Genomic DNA, 15,341 nt, shown 5'->3' on the forward strand with positions numbered 1-15,341 from the left:
CATTATCACAATAACCATATCCATGAGGTGAATATGAGCTTCATTTTATAAGAAAATGGGACTCAAAGAGATCAACAGCTGGCTCAGTATCATGTTTGGCTAATCTCACTTCTGGATATGTATCTTACAGATACGCTTTCATATGTTCAAAATGACAAGCACAAGGTTATTATTGTAGCAGTGTTTGTAATGGCAAAAGATTAGAAACAACTCTGAATTTATCAATGGGACTGTTAAATAGATAACAGTACAACATTAAAAATAACAGGCAGTAGTATAAAAGATTGAGGATGATAACTAGACACTTACATAAAAGAATATGCAAAACACATTGTTAAATAAAACAGGGTGCAGAATGATACACACAGTATAGGGTTTTTTAAAAAATGTAAAACAGGGAACAGGGTAAGAAATAAGAACATATATATTTTTTAATTAATAGATTTTATTTTTTAGAGCAGTTTCAAGTTCACAGCAGAATTGAGCAGAAAATACAAAGACAAGAACATATATTTATATTTGCTTGAAGTTGCTTAAGAAAACTCTGGAAAGATACATGGGACACTAATGAAGTATTTCCTTCTTGAGGAGAGGGGTAAGGCCTAGACAGATGGTGAATAAGGTAGGAGACATCATTCTATACTAATTCATTCTGTGGAATATTCAATCTATAATACTTCATTCTATTATTTTATTTTTTAACTATGTAAATATATTACCTCTGAAATTGCAATTTTCTCCCAGTATCCATTTCTCATTTCTTCCTTTTATAAATAGGATCCTTCTCCCATGTTTTAGAGGGCATATTGGTGCTATATAAGAGATTACATATCCTAGCCACCCTACAAAGAATGTTCATGTGACTGAGTTTTTGCAGTGGACTGTGAGCAGAGGTGACATGGCTACAACCATGTCATTTCCTTAAAAGGATATTGCTTTCCTTCCACTTCCTCTTCTTCACCCTTCCCATGGGCTAGACTATGAATATGGTTTTGGTGAACCAGCTTAGATCACAGCAGGTGAGATAACAATCAGAAGTTGATGGAGCAAGAAGCAGCAATGAAGGACCATGGATCCCTGGATGATCTCAAGAAGCATATCTGCCAGTCTCTCTGGACTGCTCACCACCACCTCCTGGACTATTTCATAAGAGAGAAATGAGTATCTTTTTTGGGCCACTGAGTTTTGGAGTATCTCTATTACAGCAACTTAGCCTATATTCAAACAAATACATCAATTAAAAAAACTGCATAGCTTATGATATTTGGCAGTGAAGGACATGAATCCAATTGTCCTGAATCCCAAGGCTATGTTTTTCACTGTGGATGAATAAAGAGGCAGCTTTGCAATGGCTAATTCTGTTATAACAGAATATAATAGGGTGTAACAATGTTACATATATTATAACAGATTATAATAATGAAGCATGGAGCATAACCTGCCAAAATTTGTTATACCAACCAACCAATATCCACTTCTGTTTATCCAAGTGGAACTAAATGAAACAGATAGAAGTATAGTGCCAGTGAATTTTGAAATCTTACGTTGGAAAGAGAGAATTAATGGCAAAGCAATCTGAACTTGAAAAAAAGTAGCAAAAGGAGATGAATGCAATCCAATAGATATTGATAGATGAGGTAGCAAGGAACTTATGACTGAAATAAGAAAGTTTTATCTCATTCAAAAGGAACAAGTTCACAAGAAGAATGATGAGGGTGCAATGTAACCCCATGCACTAGAGAATTATTCAGCTGGTGGACATTGTTGATGGTAGAATGATGGGGAGCAAATGGGCTGAGATAAAATGTGAGAATATAGAAGTGATATTGCTGTCAGAATATACAGGTATGTATGTATAATTCTACTCCAACTTAGAGGCAATGTATCTAGTAGTTGAAGGGACTTCAACTACATACATTTTCTACATACAACTACATACATAGAAAAAGGTATTGTGGTATAGCCAGATACCACAATAACTGGCTATGGCAAGAAAGGAATTATCTGAGAATTAGAGATGCCAGTATTATGGGAACTGACTCAGCTCCAGGGCTGGCTGCCAAGGAGAGTGACCATCAGGCCAAGTCATCTTACTCCAGGGAGAATGTCACTTCACAGGATGCTCCTTAATGAGATCAGATTTTAAAAAGAGCATGTATTAAAGAGTAGCACAAGCCTACAAGGATTGATACTTTCTTGTAGGTTTAGATAATTTTTGCTTTTACAAATAATACCACGAAATTTTCAAAATGTATTGCTTGTCAAGTAAGACTTGCCACAAGAGGATGAAAAGAAAGGATGAAAGTCACCATGTGGTACTGATGATATGCTATCAGATGGCAAAGAAAAGTCAAACCTCCTTAACTTTTATTTGTCTCCTCTCTCAAAGAGAGTAATCTTTCAAAAATTAAAAATGTAGTGTAAACATGATTAAAAGGCTACTGAAATCCAATGTGGTAAATGAACAACCGATTGTTTTAAGTGAGTTAAACTTTCTAGGACTAAAATGAATTATCCATGAAAGACTTTGTGTAAGTGATTGTAGAATCAATATTAGCCAGCTTTGGGAAACCAGAGAAAAATAAGAAATGCCAAAGATTGAAGAAGGGCAAATATTATCCTGATTTTCAAATAGAATAAAAAGTATCATGAGCAGGGTAGAGTTTGAGAATTATTGGTAAATTTAACATTGGCTAGAATGAGTTTTTAAACAACTGTTTTAACAACAGGGAAAGAAGGAGATTGAGTTTATGAGTGACAATTCTGATTTTTTTTTTCATTTCCATATATATCAAAGTCTTAGTGGAAAAAAATTACTGCAGATGTTTCAAATGAAAAAAGAATCTTACATAAAGGGATTACTTTAGAACTGTAAACACTTGTTAGTCTGGAATTTTCAGCTGATCAGCAATATGAGCATCACCTGGGAGCTTGATGGAACTAAAGACTATCAGGTGCCACCCAAGACCTACTGATTTTAGAATTTGCATTTTAACAGGGTTCTCAGGTGATTTGTATGTACTAAAATTTGAGAAGCAATAAAGTAGAATAAATAAGGAATGGCAAGTCCCTGAAAGACAAATAATGTTAAGTTGTTACCACTCCTAGGACTGAAGGAACAAAGGGAGGAAATTGTGAGACTGGAATTGGTGAATATATTTAAAAAACTACTGAATTGTGTACTTTAAATTGGTAAATTGTATGGTATGTGAATTATGTTTCCTGCATTTGTGATGAGAATAAACTAACCTACCAACAAAGGTAAGGAGTTCACATTCTAATCAGATATTTTCAACATAAGCATTTGCCAGCAAAATAAGTAAACAAAATTAAAAACAATCAACAAAATCCTGCAGTGTGGTATGGTCAACAACACACAAGGTGGAGAGTTGGTTTGAAATTGCCCTTACATCCGGTTGGCAGCCTGCGGAGCTCTTTTCATAGCGTTTACCTAAGACCTCTTGTCCATGGGCAGTGCCGCTGTCTAATCTTCCCTCTGGGACAAGGAGCAAAGTATCTATACACAGAAAGCGGCAGAGAGAAGCATTTCTTCCCCCTCCCTTTGCCTAGCATCCATGCAAGTCGTAATCCTAACACAACACTTACAGCGTGCCCAAAATATGCTCGATATAAAATGGTGGTCCTTGTCTTCAGAAGATTTGAAGTCTAGGGGTAGAAACTGATCAGAACTGAAGAGGTTAGTGTTCTGCCGGTCTGGGCCCGCCCACAGACTGAAGAGTCCCCCATTCAGAGATCCTCATCTTTCATGGAGACTTTCATTCCTGGCTGTCCCACCGGCGTCCAGCCGGTCGAATTTAGCCTCTCGACCCGTCCGGGGACAAGCCAGTGTCTGCCTCTCAGCACTGGGACGCGCGCTCGGAGCCCACTCATCCATAGCCAAAGGCTGAGAGGCGCGTTTGAATCCTGGGGCCCATCGTGGGCAGATATCGCGGGAAAGGCAGAGGCAATGCCCGGAGAAACCTGGGTGCTTCAGGTCTCAGGTCAGACTCTGAGGCGCCCCAGTCTAAAGAGGTGGTTTGTCTTTCACCTAATTGAATAGGCCGGGTTTTCCCTGAGGGCGCAATCCCGTGGGCTGATCACAGCCCTTCATCGCCACCCCACATTTTCCTTGCGCTTGGATCCAGTTGGTTCCCTGCCCTCAACAGACGCTACGCTCAATCACCTGTCGCCGTGGCCCCCTTCCCCTGCCCCGTGAGAGGCTGGGGGAACCTACAGCACCTCCGGCACGCCTCACCGCCCAGACCTTGCACCGGTACCGCGCTACCGGGACGCACCAGGACCCTGCCATTAGCCCGACATCCAGACACGCAGGAACGCCCCAACATCTGCTGGAAAAATCCTTCCCCATCATAAAGCAATTTCTCAGTCCCACGCGCTCGGAGTCGCACCGACTCCAGGGTCACCCGCCTGGCGCCGTCGCCGCGCCCTCCAGCCGCAGCCCCGCGCGCCTGCCTCCGGGTCGTCGGGTCTCCAGCGATCAAAAAAGTCGGCTGAGCTCTCACGTGTGCCCAGCTCTCTCGTTACACCCGGGGGAGGCCTCGGCCCCCACGCTCTAGGGCAGTCAACAGCTGCTTTAATTCTCCAGCGGAGGCGTCCTTTTCTTTCTCTCCAGCAGGCGGTTAGCCGTCTGCGGCAGCAACTACTACGGCCTCTTCCTATCTGCTCTGGTCGCCTACCCGGCCGCACGCTACAGTGACAGCTTCCAGCTGCCGGCCTTTTAGTCTCTCCCTTAGGAAGAGACCTGTGGAGGGACAACTCTTCCCTTGGCGGGGACCTGCCCAGCCCCACCTCGGTCGCCTACCGCTCTCCCTAGCGGCCCGCACCCCTTCCAAGCCAGTTCCTCCGGGTTGGGCGTGCTTGCCTGGGGCTAACTTTCCGCGAGATGCTGTCCCCGTGGACCTGTCTCGCCCAAGTGTCCCATCTCTCCTCAGCCGCTCCAGCCACGCGCTTGGCGAAACGCGTGGCGGGACTCGAGACGGGGACCTCCGCGCCCAGGCTTTTACTCGGACTCCAGCATGTGATGGAAGGGGGGGTGGCGGCCGGAGCACAGGCTGGGGGCATCTCGGTGGCACCCAAGAAGGTCATTTTGGGGCTGGCTGCTATATTCGGGGAGGGCGAGCCCTACGACCCTAGCCGGCTGACCCGGGCAGAAGGCTGGCCCACCATCCTCCCTCCCACCGCCTCAGCCCGGGTGCGCAGGCTCACACCCCTTCCTGGGGAAGCAAATGGTCCCTTCCAGGCGGGTGGCCATGTTGCTCTAATAAAGCGGGAGGGGCGGCGGCGTGGGGGGAGCAGATGCCGCTGGTGGCGCGCGGGAGCCGGGCGCTAGCAGAGCGCAGCCGCAAGGGAGGCGCGGGGGAGGCGAGCCGGAGCCGGAGCCCAAGCAGCAGCCAGTGTTGGCAGACAGCACCCAGGCGCAGCTGGAGCCGCAGCCGCGATGGCCGTGGCCGTTGGGAGACCGTCTGTGAGTGCTGGGGCCTCGCAATCCCCGTCCGCTGCGCCTTTGGCGCCGGGGTGAGGTGGGGTGGGGGTCCCTGCTTTCGGGAGGGTGCTAGCGGGGAATACTGGGAGCCGGGGCGGGGGCTGTGTACGGCGGCGGCGGCGGCTGCTGCGGCTGTGGGTGTGTGCATGAATTTGGGCGCGCGTCTGGGGCTGAGGGGAGGGCGAGGAGCCCAGAGGTTCGGTTACTACGTGATGCAACAGTGTATCCTCTCGATTCCGGGGATGTGGGAGAAAAAGGACCCTTTTCCTGTTTTTTCTTTTAAAGGATCCTTTTAGCCACGGTTGTTTCTTGGCTGCCTCCCTCTCCCAGCGCACACCTTTTCCCTCGTGACAGTGGAGAAAGGCGCCGGGTGCGGAGGTTTCCTCCCGGCTCCCCCGCGCCGAGTGGCGACCAGGGCGTGGGAATCGTTAGCCCAAGCACTTGTGTCGCACGGTTGTAGAAGCAGGTCAGAAATAAAGGGATGGGATGACCGTGGTGGCTTCCTCAGCTTATTGTGAGATCCCGGACACCCTCAGGCACCCACGTCGGTGACCGGGCCCTGCCCAGGATGTGGACAAAAGCCCTAGACACACACACACAAAGTTTTCAAAGGGCCCCCTTGTCAGGGTGGGTAGAAGTCTTAAAATGCTCTGCGGTTGGAAGGCCCGGGGCGGAGGGCCGGGGATGCAAGGAAGAGGAAGGGAGGGCGGTGCGTGGAGAATCGGGTGCCACCGGCCTGGGGCGAAGGAGCGAGGGATGGAGGCGGGGTGATGCTCCGGCCCCGAGTTTGCGGGCCTGGCCAGGGCAGCGCCTCTGAGGGTGCAAGGCTCAGTCCGCGACCCGACCGCGTCCGAGGGCAGCGGGACTTCCAGGGTGCGGTTTCAGTCCTGGCTCCGCATCCCCGGGTGATAGGCGGAGGGAAGGGGCGGCGGCAGCCTTTCCTTTTTACTGAAAGGAGCAGAGCCGGGTGGGAAAGGCGGAGTTCTCTTCTTTCTCTTTCCGCTTTTCTTTGTCGCTGCTCAGAGTCCACTTTCGCCCCACGGGCTTTGTGGGCGCCTCGAACGAGGTTCTTCCCGCTCTAACACCTCCTTTTCCTTTTATCTTCTCCTTCCCACAACTGTGTGGCTGCAGGTGGTGGCTTGAGACATTTTGCAGGTACAGACGAAAGTCTTAACGGAGATTCTGGAAGCCCAGAAATGCAAAATGCAAGACTGTGCTCTCAGAACCCCCAACTTTTCTCCCAGCTCCTCCCCCAGATACACTCGCTTTTTACACCCGCTCCCACAGTATTTCTCAGGGCCTCTCTGCATGTTCTAACCAGGTTTGGTGGTTCAGCTGCCGAAGTGCTTTCAAAGACGTTCTCCACCTCCAGAAAATGTGCCGCGGTCATGTTGAAGTGTAACTGTGGGTCTTCTAGTCATTTTAAACTTGAATATTTAATGACGTACTCTTAAGAATTCACGTCTCCTCTTGGTGATTAGTGGTCATAGATTGTTGTTACTGAGGGAATTTGCATAGTCTCTGGAGTTATCCCTTTGTTTTTCTGGTGAGGAAACTGAGGTTCAGAGAGGTCAAGTTTACAAGTTTATATGGTTACATTACTCCCCCTCCCCCTTCCCCAACACACACACAAGCACACTTATATCCAGATACTGATTCAAATAACTAAAATAACAATATCTGCTTTAAATAATTGGAGAGTGGCTAGGAATGCAAATGTTCTGGGGGAGAGTTGTCTTTTTCAATAACACTTGTCGTTGGTGCATTCTTGATGCATGGGGGAGGTGGAAGAAATAATTTGCTGCACATTTTCTATAAATTAGTTAGTTCATATATGTCAGTTAAATAGGAACAGTATGTGAATTTAAGATTTAGTTGTGTGGCCATAATCATATCCAACACCAGGTCTGCCAACCAGATGTGAGCTTAGTCCCACAGAATTCTTGTGTCTAAGACCTCTCTCATTCAAAAAATAGAGGAGACTTTTACAAAGTGAATGTGTAAGGAGGAGATAACTGCTTTCTCTGCACATTCCCCCTTGTCACTAAAATTAAGATTAAATTACTTACAGTTTGAAAACAGGAGACTTTTTTTTTGAAGAAGAAGCTGTGGTAGGGCGATCAGGAGTTGATTACAAAGTTAAAAAGTCTTTTCATACAGTTTCCAAGGAATTGTTCAACTGTTTCACTTTGTTCATTCAGTTAATATTTGAAGTGTAGTGTTTGCAGTTATGTCTTTAAAACAACCACAGTGAATGCAGAAGATTCTCCAAACCTAGCCCCAAAGTCTCCACACTGACTCCTTCATGGTAGAATTTGCTGCTCCTCCTTTTCCCTGTATGATTTTAACAAAAGAAGAGTGTGTTGAGAGAAAAGAATCACTCCAGAGTTGATTTATGTGTGAAAAGTTTCCCTAGTTACTCCTTTGGAATTAGATTTTTTCCCTATAAACTGCCTCTCCTGTTCAGATTGAAGAAAAGTTCAGTCAGAATAACTTGCCCTCCACATTAGGCAGACATTCTTGAACTTGAACATCTTAGTGTGACATCCTAGGTAAATACGACGTTAGTTATTTGATATTATCCTTATATATCAAATGCAGTATTTTCTAGCTTATGGCATGGTTATATTCAGTTATAACCATTTTAGCTTCAAGGCTAAATTCAGACGTTTCTTAAATGGATTTGTTGTTGGCTGGGAAACAGAAGCTTCAGTTTAGTGTCGTACTGTTTATTTCCATTTTAATCTTGACCCCTAGCTTCTCCATTTTCCCAGGAATGGTTTTAAATCTTGGCTCTGAGAAGACCCTGAAGCACATCTGCTCTTTCCAGAGTGTCTGATGACTAGCAAGAGCCTTTCTCCCCTAGGGATGTGTCCACATTTTGGATGAGTTAGTATTTAGGCATCCAAGTCCCAGGGCAGCTATTATCTTTATTTTAATCAGAGCGTGGTAATTTACTCTACCTGGGAACAGGCTTTAGGCGGCTGAAACACTCTCTTAAGGAGTGGTGTTCATGAGGTTATAGGGTCTAGGAGTTCAAAGGGACTTTAGAGGTCATTTGGGTCAGCCTCCTCCCCAGCGCAGAAAGAAATATTTCCCACTTTATCCCTAACAGAAGGTCTGTGTTCAACCTTTTCCAGTGGTGGAGATTCCCCTATGATACTGTTCAAGAAACAAGTTTAATTGTCCTTTTATCTGTTGTGCCAAAAGGAATGGCAAATCAAGTTCAGTCGAGCTCATTTAACACTCTTTATTGACACCTCCTGTGTGCCTAGGTACTGTTCTTGGTGTCAGGGACACAGTAGTGGACAACACAGAACTCCTTCTTACCTGGAGCTTTTATTGTCTGAGAGATTTAGTGTCCGTATGTATCACAGTGACAAATTTCGGCGGAGTATGTAAGCCATTTAGGGAGAAAGGAAATTATGTGCCTATTGCTGACTCAATGGTTATGATGCAGGTAAAGGATCCTATCTGTTTGAGGATCATTACAGGCAGTTCCTAAAGAACTGTCTAAAGTCTATCTTCAGCAGGAAGGAGAGTGGGGACTGACAATGAAGTGTTATTTTCCCTTGTTATAAAATTGCCATTTCTGTGACTTGAGGATATGGCCCCCACATGGAGGCCTCTGGCTGCTGGACCCGGAGAAAGATTAATGGAGCTGAAAAATGTCCAGAGAATGGCTCTCTCAGTGATAAAGGGCTGCCATCCAGGGGGCGGTTTTTAAAAATTAAAACTCTTTAGTCAGTGATATAAATTATACACATTGAGGCTCTATAAGCAGTTATTAAGGAATGCAAGAAGTGTTTGAGGTGCAGTAATTCCTCCTTTTTAAATCTTTTGAGAGCTGTAGATTTTTTTTATCTTTTAGAATACCTTCTTTAAAAATGATGTGTCTACATCACAATGAAAAGTTGACCCAAGGAATTGATTAAAAGACAAACTAGCTATATCCCACCACCCTGATATGACAGTTCTTAGACTGGTAGTTATTTTCATCCAGCAAGCATAATCCATCTCATATAAACTGCTACTAAGAAACCAAACTGTGTGCCTGGGTGGACCCTGTCTGACTACTTGGACATTCATACAATGGAGGGAACAGAAGCTTAGTGCTTTCACAGGGGCTACCCTATGTCTGTGTGCAGACAAAGGAATGCGTGATTTGGGTGGCCTGCTTTGACTGATTACCGAAAGACTCAGTGCTTATCCTTACTGGTGATGCCACAGCTGAGAAGGATCTTCAGGTTTAGACTCCCTGTGGGGCAGGCTATAATCAGAGTTCTCTGTGCCTGTGTTTCTCTTTCTAGAACCTTAAACTTGGCTTGGGGGGAGTGTGGGGGTTGGAGCTACTCTTGGATTTTATCATTTATTGGGAACTGTCTTTCACAGACTGTCTTAACCAGGGTCAGCGAAGCTGAACCATTATCTAAACAAAGACCCGGTAGATCTAAAGCTTCTATCCTTTTTCCCAAGGAGAACTACTTTGCAATATAATTGATATCCTCTTTGTTTTGTTTTTTTTAGCTTGTGTGTTTTAATCCAGAGTGACAGAAAACTCCTTCCAGCTGGACAATACCTCTCCTACCCACTCAGGCCCGCTGGCAGCCTGTCAGCGTGGCTGCTGTTGAACAAAAAAACAAGACTTGGGCTGAGGTGAAAAAGACAGGGTTCTAAAAAGAATTTGCTGGTGATCTAAAAATCAAATTTGTGTTGTCTCAGGCCTGGCCCGAGGTAGACATCAGGAGTCTGTTTCCTGAGGGGACCAGAGCTAAGGCACGAGAGCCACCTGTTCAGGATCCGTGCCGGTGACTGTGAGCGCATCACTCAAGTCGAAGGATGCAGGAAGAGAGCTGGGTGGGTGCATTCTGTCCACCTGCTGAGCTAGGACCAAGTGGCACAGAGTGTGATGTGTTGATGGAGGGGCAGACTAGGGTGGAGAGGTGGGCAATGCTCCAAAAGAACTTCTTTGGTATCCGACAAGTTTTCTGCCCCTTTTTTTTTTAAACACTTTAAAAATTGTTGTGAAAATATACATAACGTAAGCTGTGCCTGTTTTTAATAATTAAACACTCCTTTGAGAAGAATTTGTGATTTTCTTACTTTCTAATTTGTTTCTTGTAGAAGCAGAATCGCAGTATGGGTAGGCTAGACATTGACAAACAAAACAACCCTTGCACCCTAACATGTCAGTAGTCATTCTTAGCTTCCTAATCCATCTGCTTTATCAGCTATTTCTTGCATACTTTCCTTGTGCAGGTGCTGAGGTTATGATGTGAGTACTTGAGATGCTGTCCCCACTGTTCTCATCAATTTTTTCTGAAGGATGAGTAAGCACTAGGACTTAGCAAGGAAAGAGAAGTGGGGCAGCAGCTGGGGGAAAAGTCTTCCAGGCCAAGGGAACAGCATGTGCAGAGCTCTGAGGTGAAGCAAGCCCCTTAAGGAAACCCAGTTTGGGAATGGGACATCAGCACTCAGGGTGGGGTTGAGTGGACAGACATGAAGCTGGGAAGGTGGGAAGAGACTAGATCACTCAGTGCATTCTTCAAGACGTGTGAGTACTTACTACACAGCTCTTAGAATATTTTACATGCTATCCACCCCGACCCACAACTTAGGATATCCCAGATTCTTGGACTTGGTTGATGGAAGACACTGAAAATCTTCAGAGCTTACCTAATCTGATAGTGGGAGAGCTAGGCTTTAGAACCAATGGCTCTTAGATCAACATATGTACAGACCTACCATTTGTATGGGTCAGTTAGACTAAATTATGTTGAAGTATCAAATTGGTCCCCAGATTTGGTGGCTTACGCAGCAAAGGTTTACTTCTCACTCAGGGTCCTTGTCTGCTCCATCCTCTGAGATCTACTCCATGCTGAGTTGACCCTAGGACCCAAGCTGAGGGAACATCCTGTCTTCTCTCTGGACTTTGCTAGTCTGGTGGCAGCAGGAAAAAGAGGCATGCTGAACCCTGAAGTGACTTTTCAAGCTCTTGGAAGGGTCACTCCCACATGGGCTTCACTGGCCAAAATACATGGTCACTTCTGAATTCAACAGATGGATAATCCTCCTGCAGAGAGTGGCTCTGTGGGTCACTTGGCCAAGCTTGATAGATGGGGAAGTAAACCATCCCCTAGGAAGGGGCAGTGACTGTGTTGAATAGTTAAGAGTTCACCATACCTTCCTAGTCAGGGAATCTGCTATAGAGCCAAGGGCCTTTATTATTTTATAAAATTGTCCCCGTGTGTAATGGTTTTTCTCTGTCTGTCCTACTCTGATTCCAACTGGACATGGTAGGATGAAGAGAGAGGGAGACAGTGCGTGTGTGTTAAGCAGCCAGAATGAATCGAAGGCAAGGGTGTGACGATTCCTGTTCTTTCACAATGAGCATCCGATAGCATCGTCACCAGATAGGGATGGGGGGTGACCTTCTGAAAGACCTTCCGTGCTGCTCTCTGGAGGCTTCAGCTCTGGCACTGTACTCTTTGGGAAATGGTTTTGAGGCCATTAGGACTTCGAGCTGCTTGATAGAATGATTTCCCTTAGGATGCTTCCAAATCAGTCCTTGCACAGCCCGTCTGTTCCTAAATGCAGAAGCGTCTATGACACCCTTCTTTTCTATGCTTTGTTTTCTCTCTGCTGAGGGGTAGTGGTGCAGTCGTCAGTCAGTATCCACAGGGATTGGTTCCAGGATCCCTGTGGATACCAAAATCTGCAGATGCTCAAGTCCCTTGTATAAAATGGCCTAGTATAGTTGGCCCTCCACAGTCCAGTTCAATCAGCTGCTGATGTGGTCCCCACAGACAGGGGTGGAGGACTGTATGTAGTAGCATTGTGATTGAGGGTGTGGGCACTGGAGCCAGACTGCTGAGGTTCTAAGGTATCAGCTCTGCCATTGAACATTTGTGATCTTGAGTGAGTGACTTGCCTTGTGTACCTCACATGCCTCATTTGTCAAATAATTACAGTATCTTCCTCGAAGGTTTACAGGGTTAAATGCGTTAGTACGCCAGGTGCTTACAATGATGCAGAAAATAATTGTCCTCGATAAAAGGGACACGAATACTAAAGTGGTGACGGCTTTATACTGAAGACTGGGCTCTCACCAGAACTGCCACCCCCACCCAGCGGGAGGGGAGCGCTTGCCCCCTCCTCTCCCTCTCACACACACCCGAAATACACACTCCTCCCTTTTCTCTAGTCAGGGCACACCTTTGGGGCACCGATCAAATCCTCCTTGAACGCTCCACTTGCCAGCCCAGGTTTTGGTAACTTTTCTCTTTGAATTTCTATAGCAGTGATGCCTATGACACTTACGTGCCACCCACATATGTTCTGGTCCCCACCCCCTGCCACCTCCACCTTTTCTTTAAGTTACTTTTTTTTAAGAAAGAAGAATGATCAAATATAGTTGTGAACACTTTAAAAAAAAAACCCTTATTATCATAAGCAGTATGTTCTTTTTTTTAACTGAAGTACAGTCAATTACAATGTGTCAATTTCTGACATACAGCACAATGTCCCAGTGATACATATACGTACATATATCCATTTTCATATTCTTTTTCATTAAAGGTTGTTACAAGATATTGAACAGAGTTTCCTGTAAGCAGTAAGTTCTGATAGCTTTGACCACATTCCTGCATTCTTAGCCATGTTTCCAGAATTAAAGGAAGGGACTGCACCCCTCCCCCACTGACATTTGACTGGAGGAGGGAAAACTGGTCCTTTGGATCAGTTGGATGAGATTCATGCCCGCCCACCTCCTCTCAGTCCACCTGTTTATTCCAGCTGTGCTGTGCTAACCTCTGGCAGGCACAGACCTCATCTCTCCTGCTTTCTTTCCGAGGCTTCTCTGCTGTAGCTGCTTGGGTTCTGCTTAGCTATTCTAACAAATGTATATATCTGCATCTCCAAGGGACTTATTCCAAGGGCCCACTATTGACTGTTGGGAGATGGTAGCTGGTGGATAATATTTCTCTTTTTTATCACTAAATTGGACAATTCTGAGGCACAATCAGTATGGCTCCTCGGAGGGTCCACATGAACCCCAGCCCACAGGGATGATTAGCGCTCTCGCTCTCTCTCTCTCCTTCTCTCTCTCTCTCTCTCTCTCTCTCTCTCTCTCCACACACACACACATATGTATACCCTTTAGGATAGCTTTCCTCTTTCTTGGCGAAACTATTTCCAGTCCCACGCCTGTTCCTCTGGATCACTTTTCAGAGCAGCTGCATGCATGCAAGGCCTTGTCTCAGGCCCCTGCATTTTGGGAAAACCTAGGTGAAGACACCTTGTTTCCTGGTTTGTGGCCCTTCTTTTGCCTTATGCAGATGAGGGAGCATGAATGTTGCTTTTGAAACATACCAAATTACTCTGGACATTAAAAAAAAGTATGTTGAGAACAAACTGATCTTTTACCAGGTTTTTACTATTTACTGGAGGACAGACTTCAAACCACTGTAAAAACTGGACTCAAAAAAAAAAAAAAAAGGCTGGATGCATCCCCTAAACTTTTCTATAATTTTCAATTCTAGTTCCTCAGAATGGCACTGTCACACTCTCAGTTTGGAAGGGCATGTTTCTGAGTGTGTAGTGTCTAGTTTGTTCAGTAACTGGTTTAATGTATCAGTTTCAAGTCAATTACGTATTTTGTAATCTAGGAACTAGATACGGAGTATATGGTGGAAGATGTGTTCTTGGTACATGGGCTGTGAACTTGGGCCAAACAAAGCTTAAAACTTTTTGAAAAAGAGAAATTTGGAGGCTTACTCTGCCCACAAAGATTGGACAAATGAGGCAACAGTTCTGGAAACAACTTTTAGTCAACTAATGTTGAGCAATTTTATGGGCCCAGATTAATTTATGTATCTGCCTGGGAGTTCTTAGGATAATTGCTTAAATCACTCCTTCACTTTGTAGGAGCCTAGCCCAGAGACAGTTTCTGATCCTGTAGTATAGGTCCTTGGAAACAGCGTAAGCCAGACTGATTCATTCTCCAGTTTTCCCCAAAGTTGTCATCTTTGCTCCCACTCTGAGATTTGGTCTGACTTTTTGTGTGGGTGGGCAATCTAAGACTATACCTCCACTGGTTGGAATGATTTGTCTATTACATACCTCTTTGTTTTCAAAGCGTTTTGCAATTCTTAGTCAACCTCTTAATCACGTCTCCCCTGGGGAAAAGTTGGATGATCCTGACGCACAATTGAGCCCTCTAAAGAAGTCTCTTCGTTGCTGGTAATCAAATTTGTCTCATTCAGAAACCAAAATTCTAAGGCTGAAAATCAATTTAATTAAGACAAGGTTTCAGCCATTGAAATGACCGATAATTAATTCAGTTTCACTATCTGCCCTTCCAAAGGTGGCTTTTACAGCTGAAGAGAACCTGAGTCTAAATTATAACCCAATCAGAGCTGAGGGTGTTGAGGACTCTCTCAGAGACTTTCTGTAACAAACATTTATATAGGTATATTGGGGAGTTAGGGGTACTGCTAAAGATTGCCAAATCTTCTTTCTTGAAGAATCTGTATTCTTACTCTTCGAAGGCTTTTCCTATTTCCCGTTCATTCAGTCAACAAACATTGAGCCCTGGCTAGCATCAAGCATGAGTGAAGAGGTCAAAATCTTATTCCTTCTCATTATCCCACCAAACCAAGCCAGAACCAAAAATCTTTTCTAGTAAATGAAGCTCCCTGTTACTAAGGTTCAAAATCTTGGGATAAGGCTTGAATTCAGGGGTGAATCACCAGGTTGTGTTTCTCCTTTTTACCTTGTGTCTCAGCCACTAGCAGCCTCATTCATAATGGTTTATCATCAACCAGCTGTATATTTGAGG

General features: G+C 45.1%; 1 protein-coding gene across 5 annotated transcripts in view; it reads left to right on the top strand.

Annotated features, from left to right (window-relative positions):
- The first annotated feature begins 5,297 nt into the window (after positions 1 to 5,297).
- Positions 5,298 to 15,341, top strand: part of SEPTIN11 (septin 11) — an 82,017-nt gene continuing 71,973 nt past the window's right edge. For 4 of the 5 annotated variants that reach the window (XM_074345725.1, XM_074345736.1, XM_074345721.1 and 1 more), the window contains exon 1: positions 5,298 to 5,535. In XM_074345725.1, coding sequence (XP_074201826.1) covers positions 5,317 to 5,535 — 219 coding nt within the window. In that variant the 5' untranslated portion in view covers positions 5,298 to 5,316. The remainder of the gene's footprint in view (positions 5,536 to 15,341) is intronic. The other variant, XM_074345745.1, reaches the window with a different exon arrangement.

This window comes from Camelus bactrianus, chromosome 2, assembly GCF_048773025.1.
Source record: "Camelus bactrianus isolate YW-2024 breed Bactrian camel chromosome 2, ASM4877302v1, whole genome shotgun sequence".
NCBI classification, from domain to species: Eukaryota; Metazoa; Chordata; class Mammalia; order Artiodactyla; family Camelidae; genus Camelus; species Camelus bactrianus.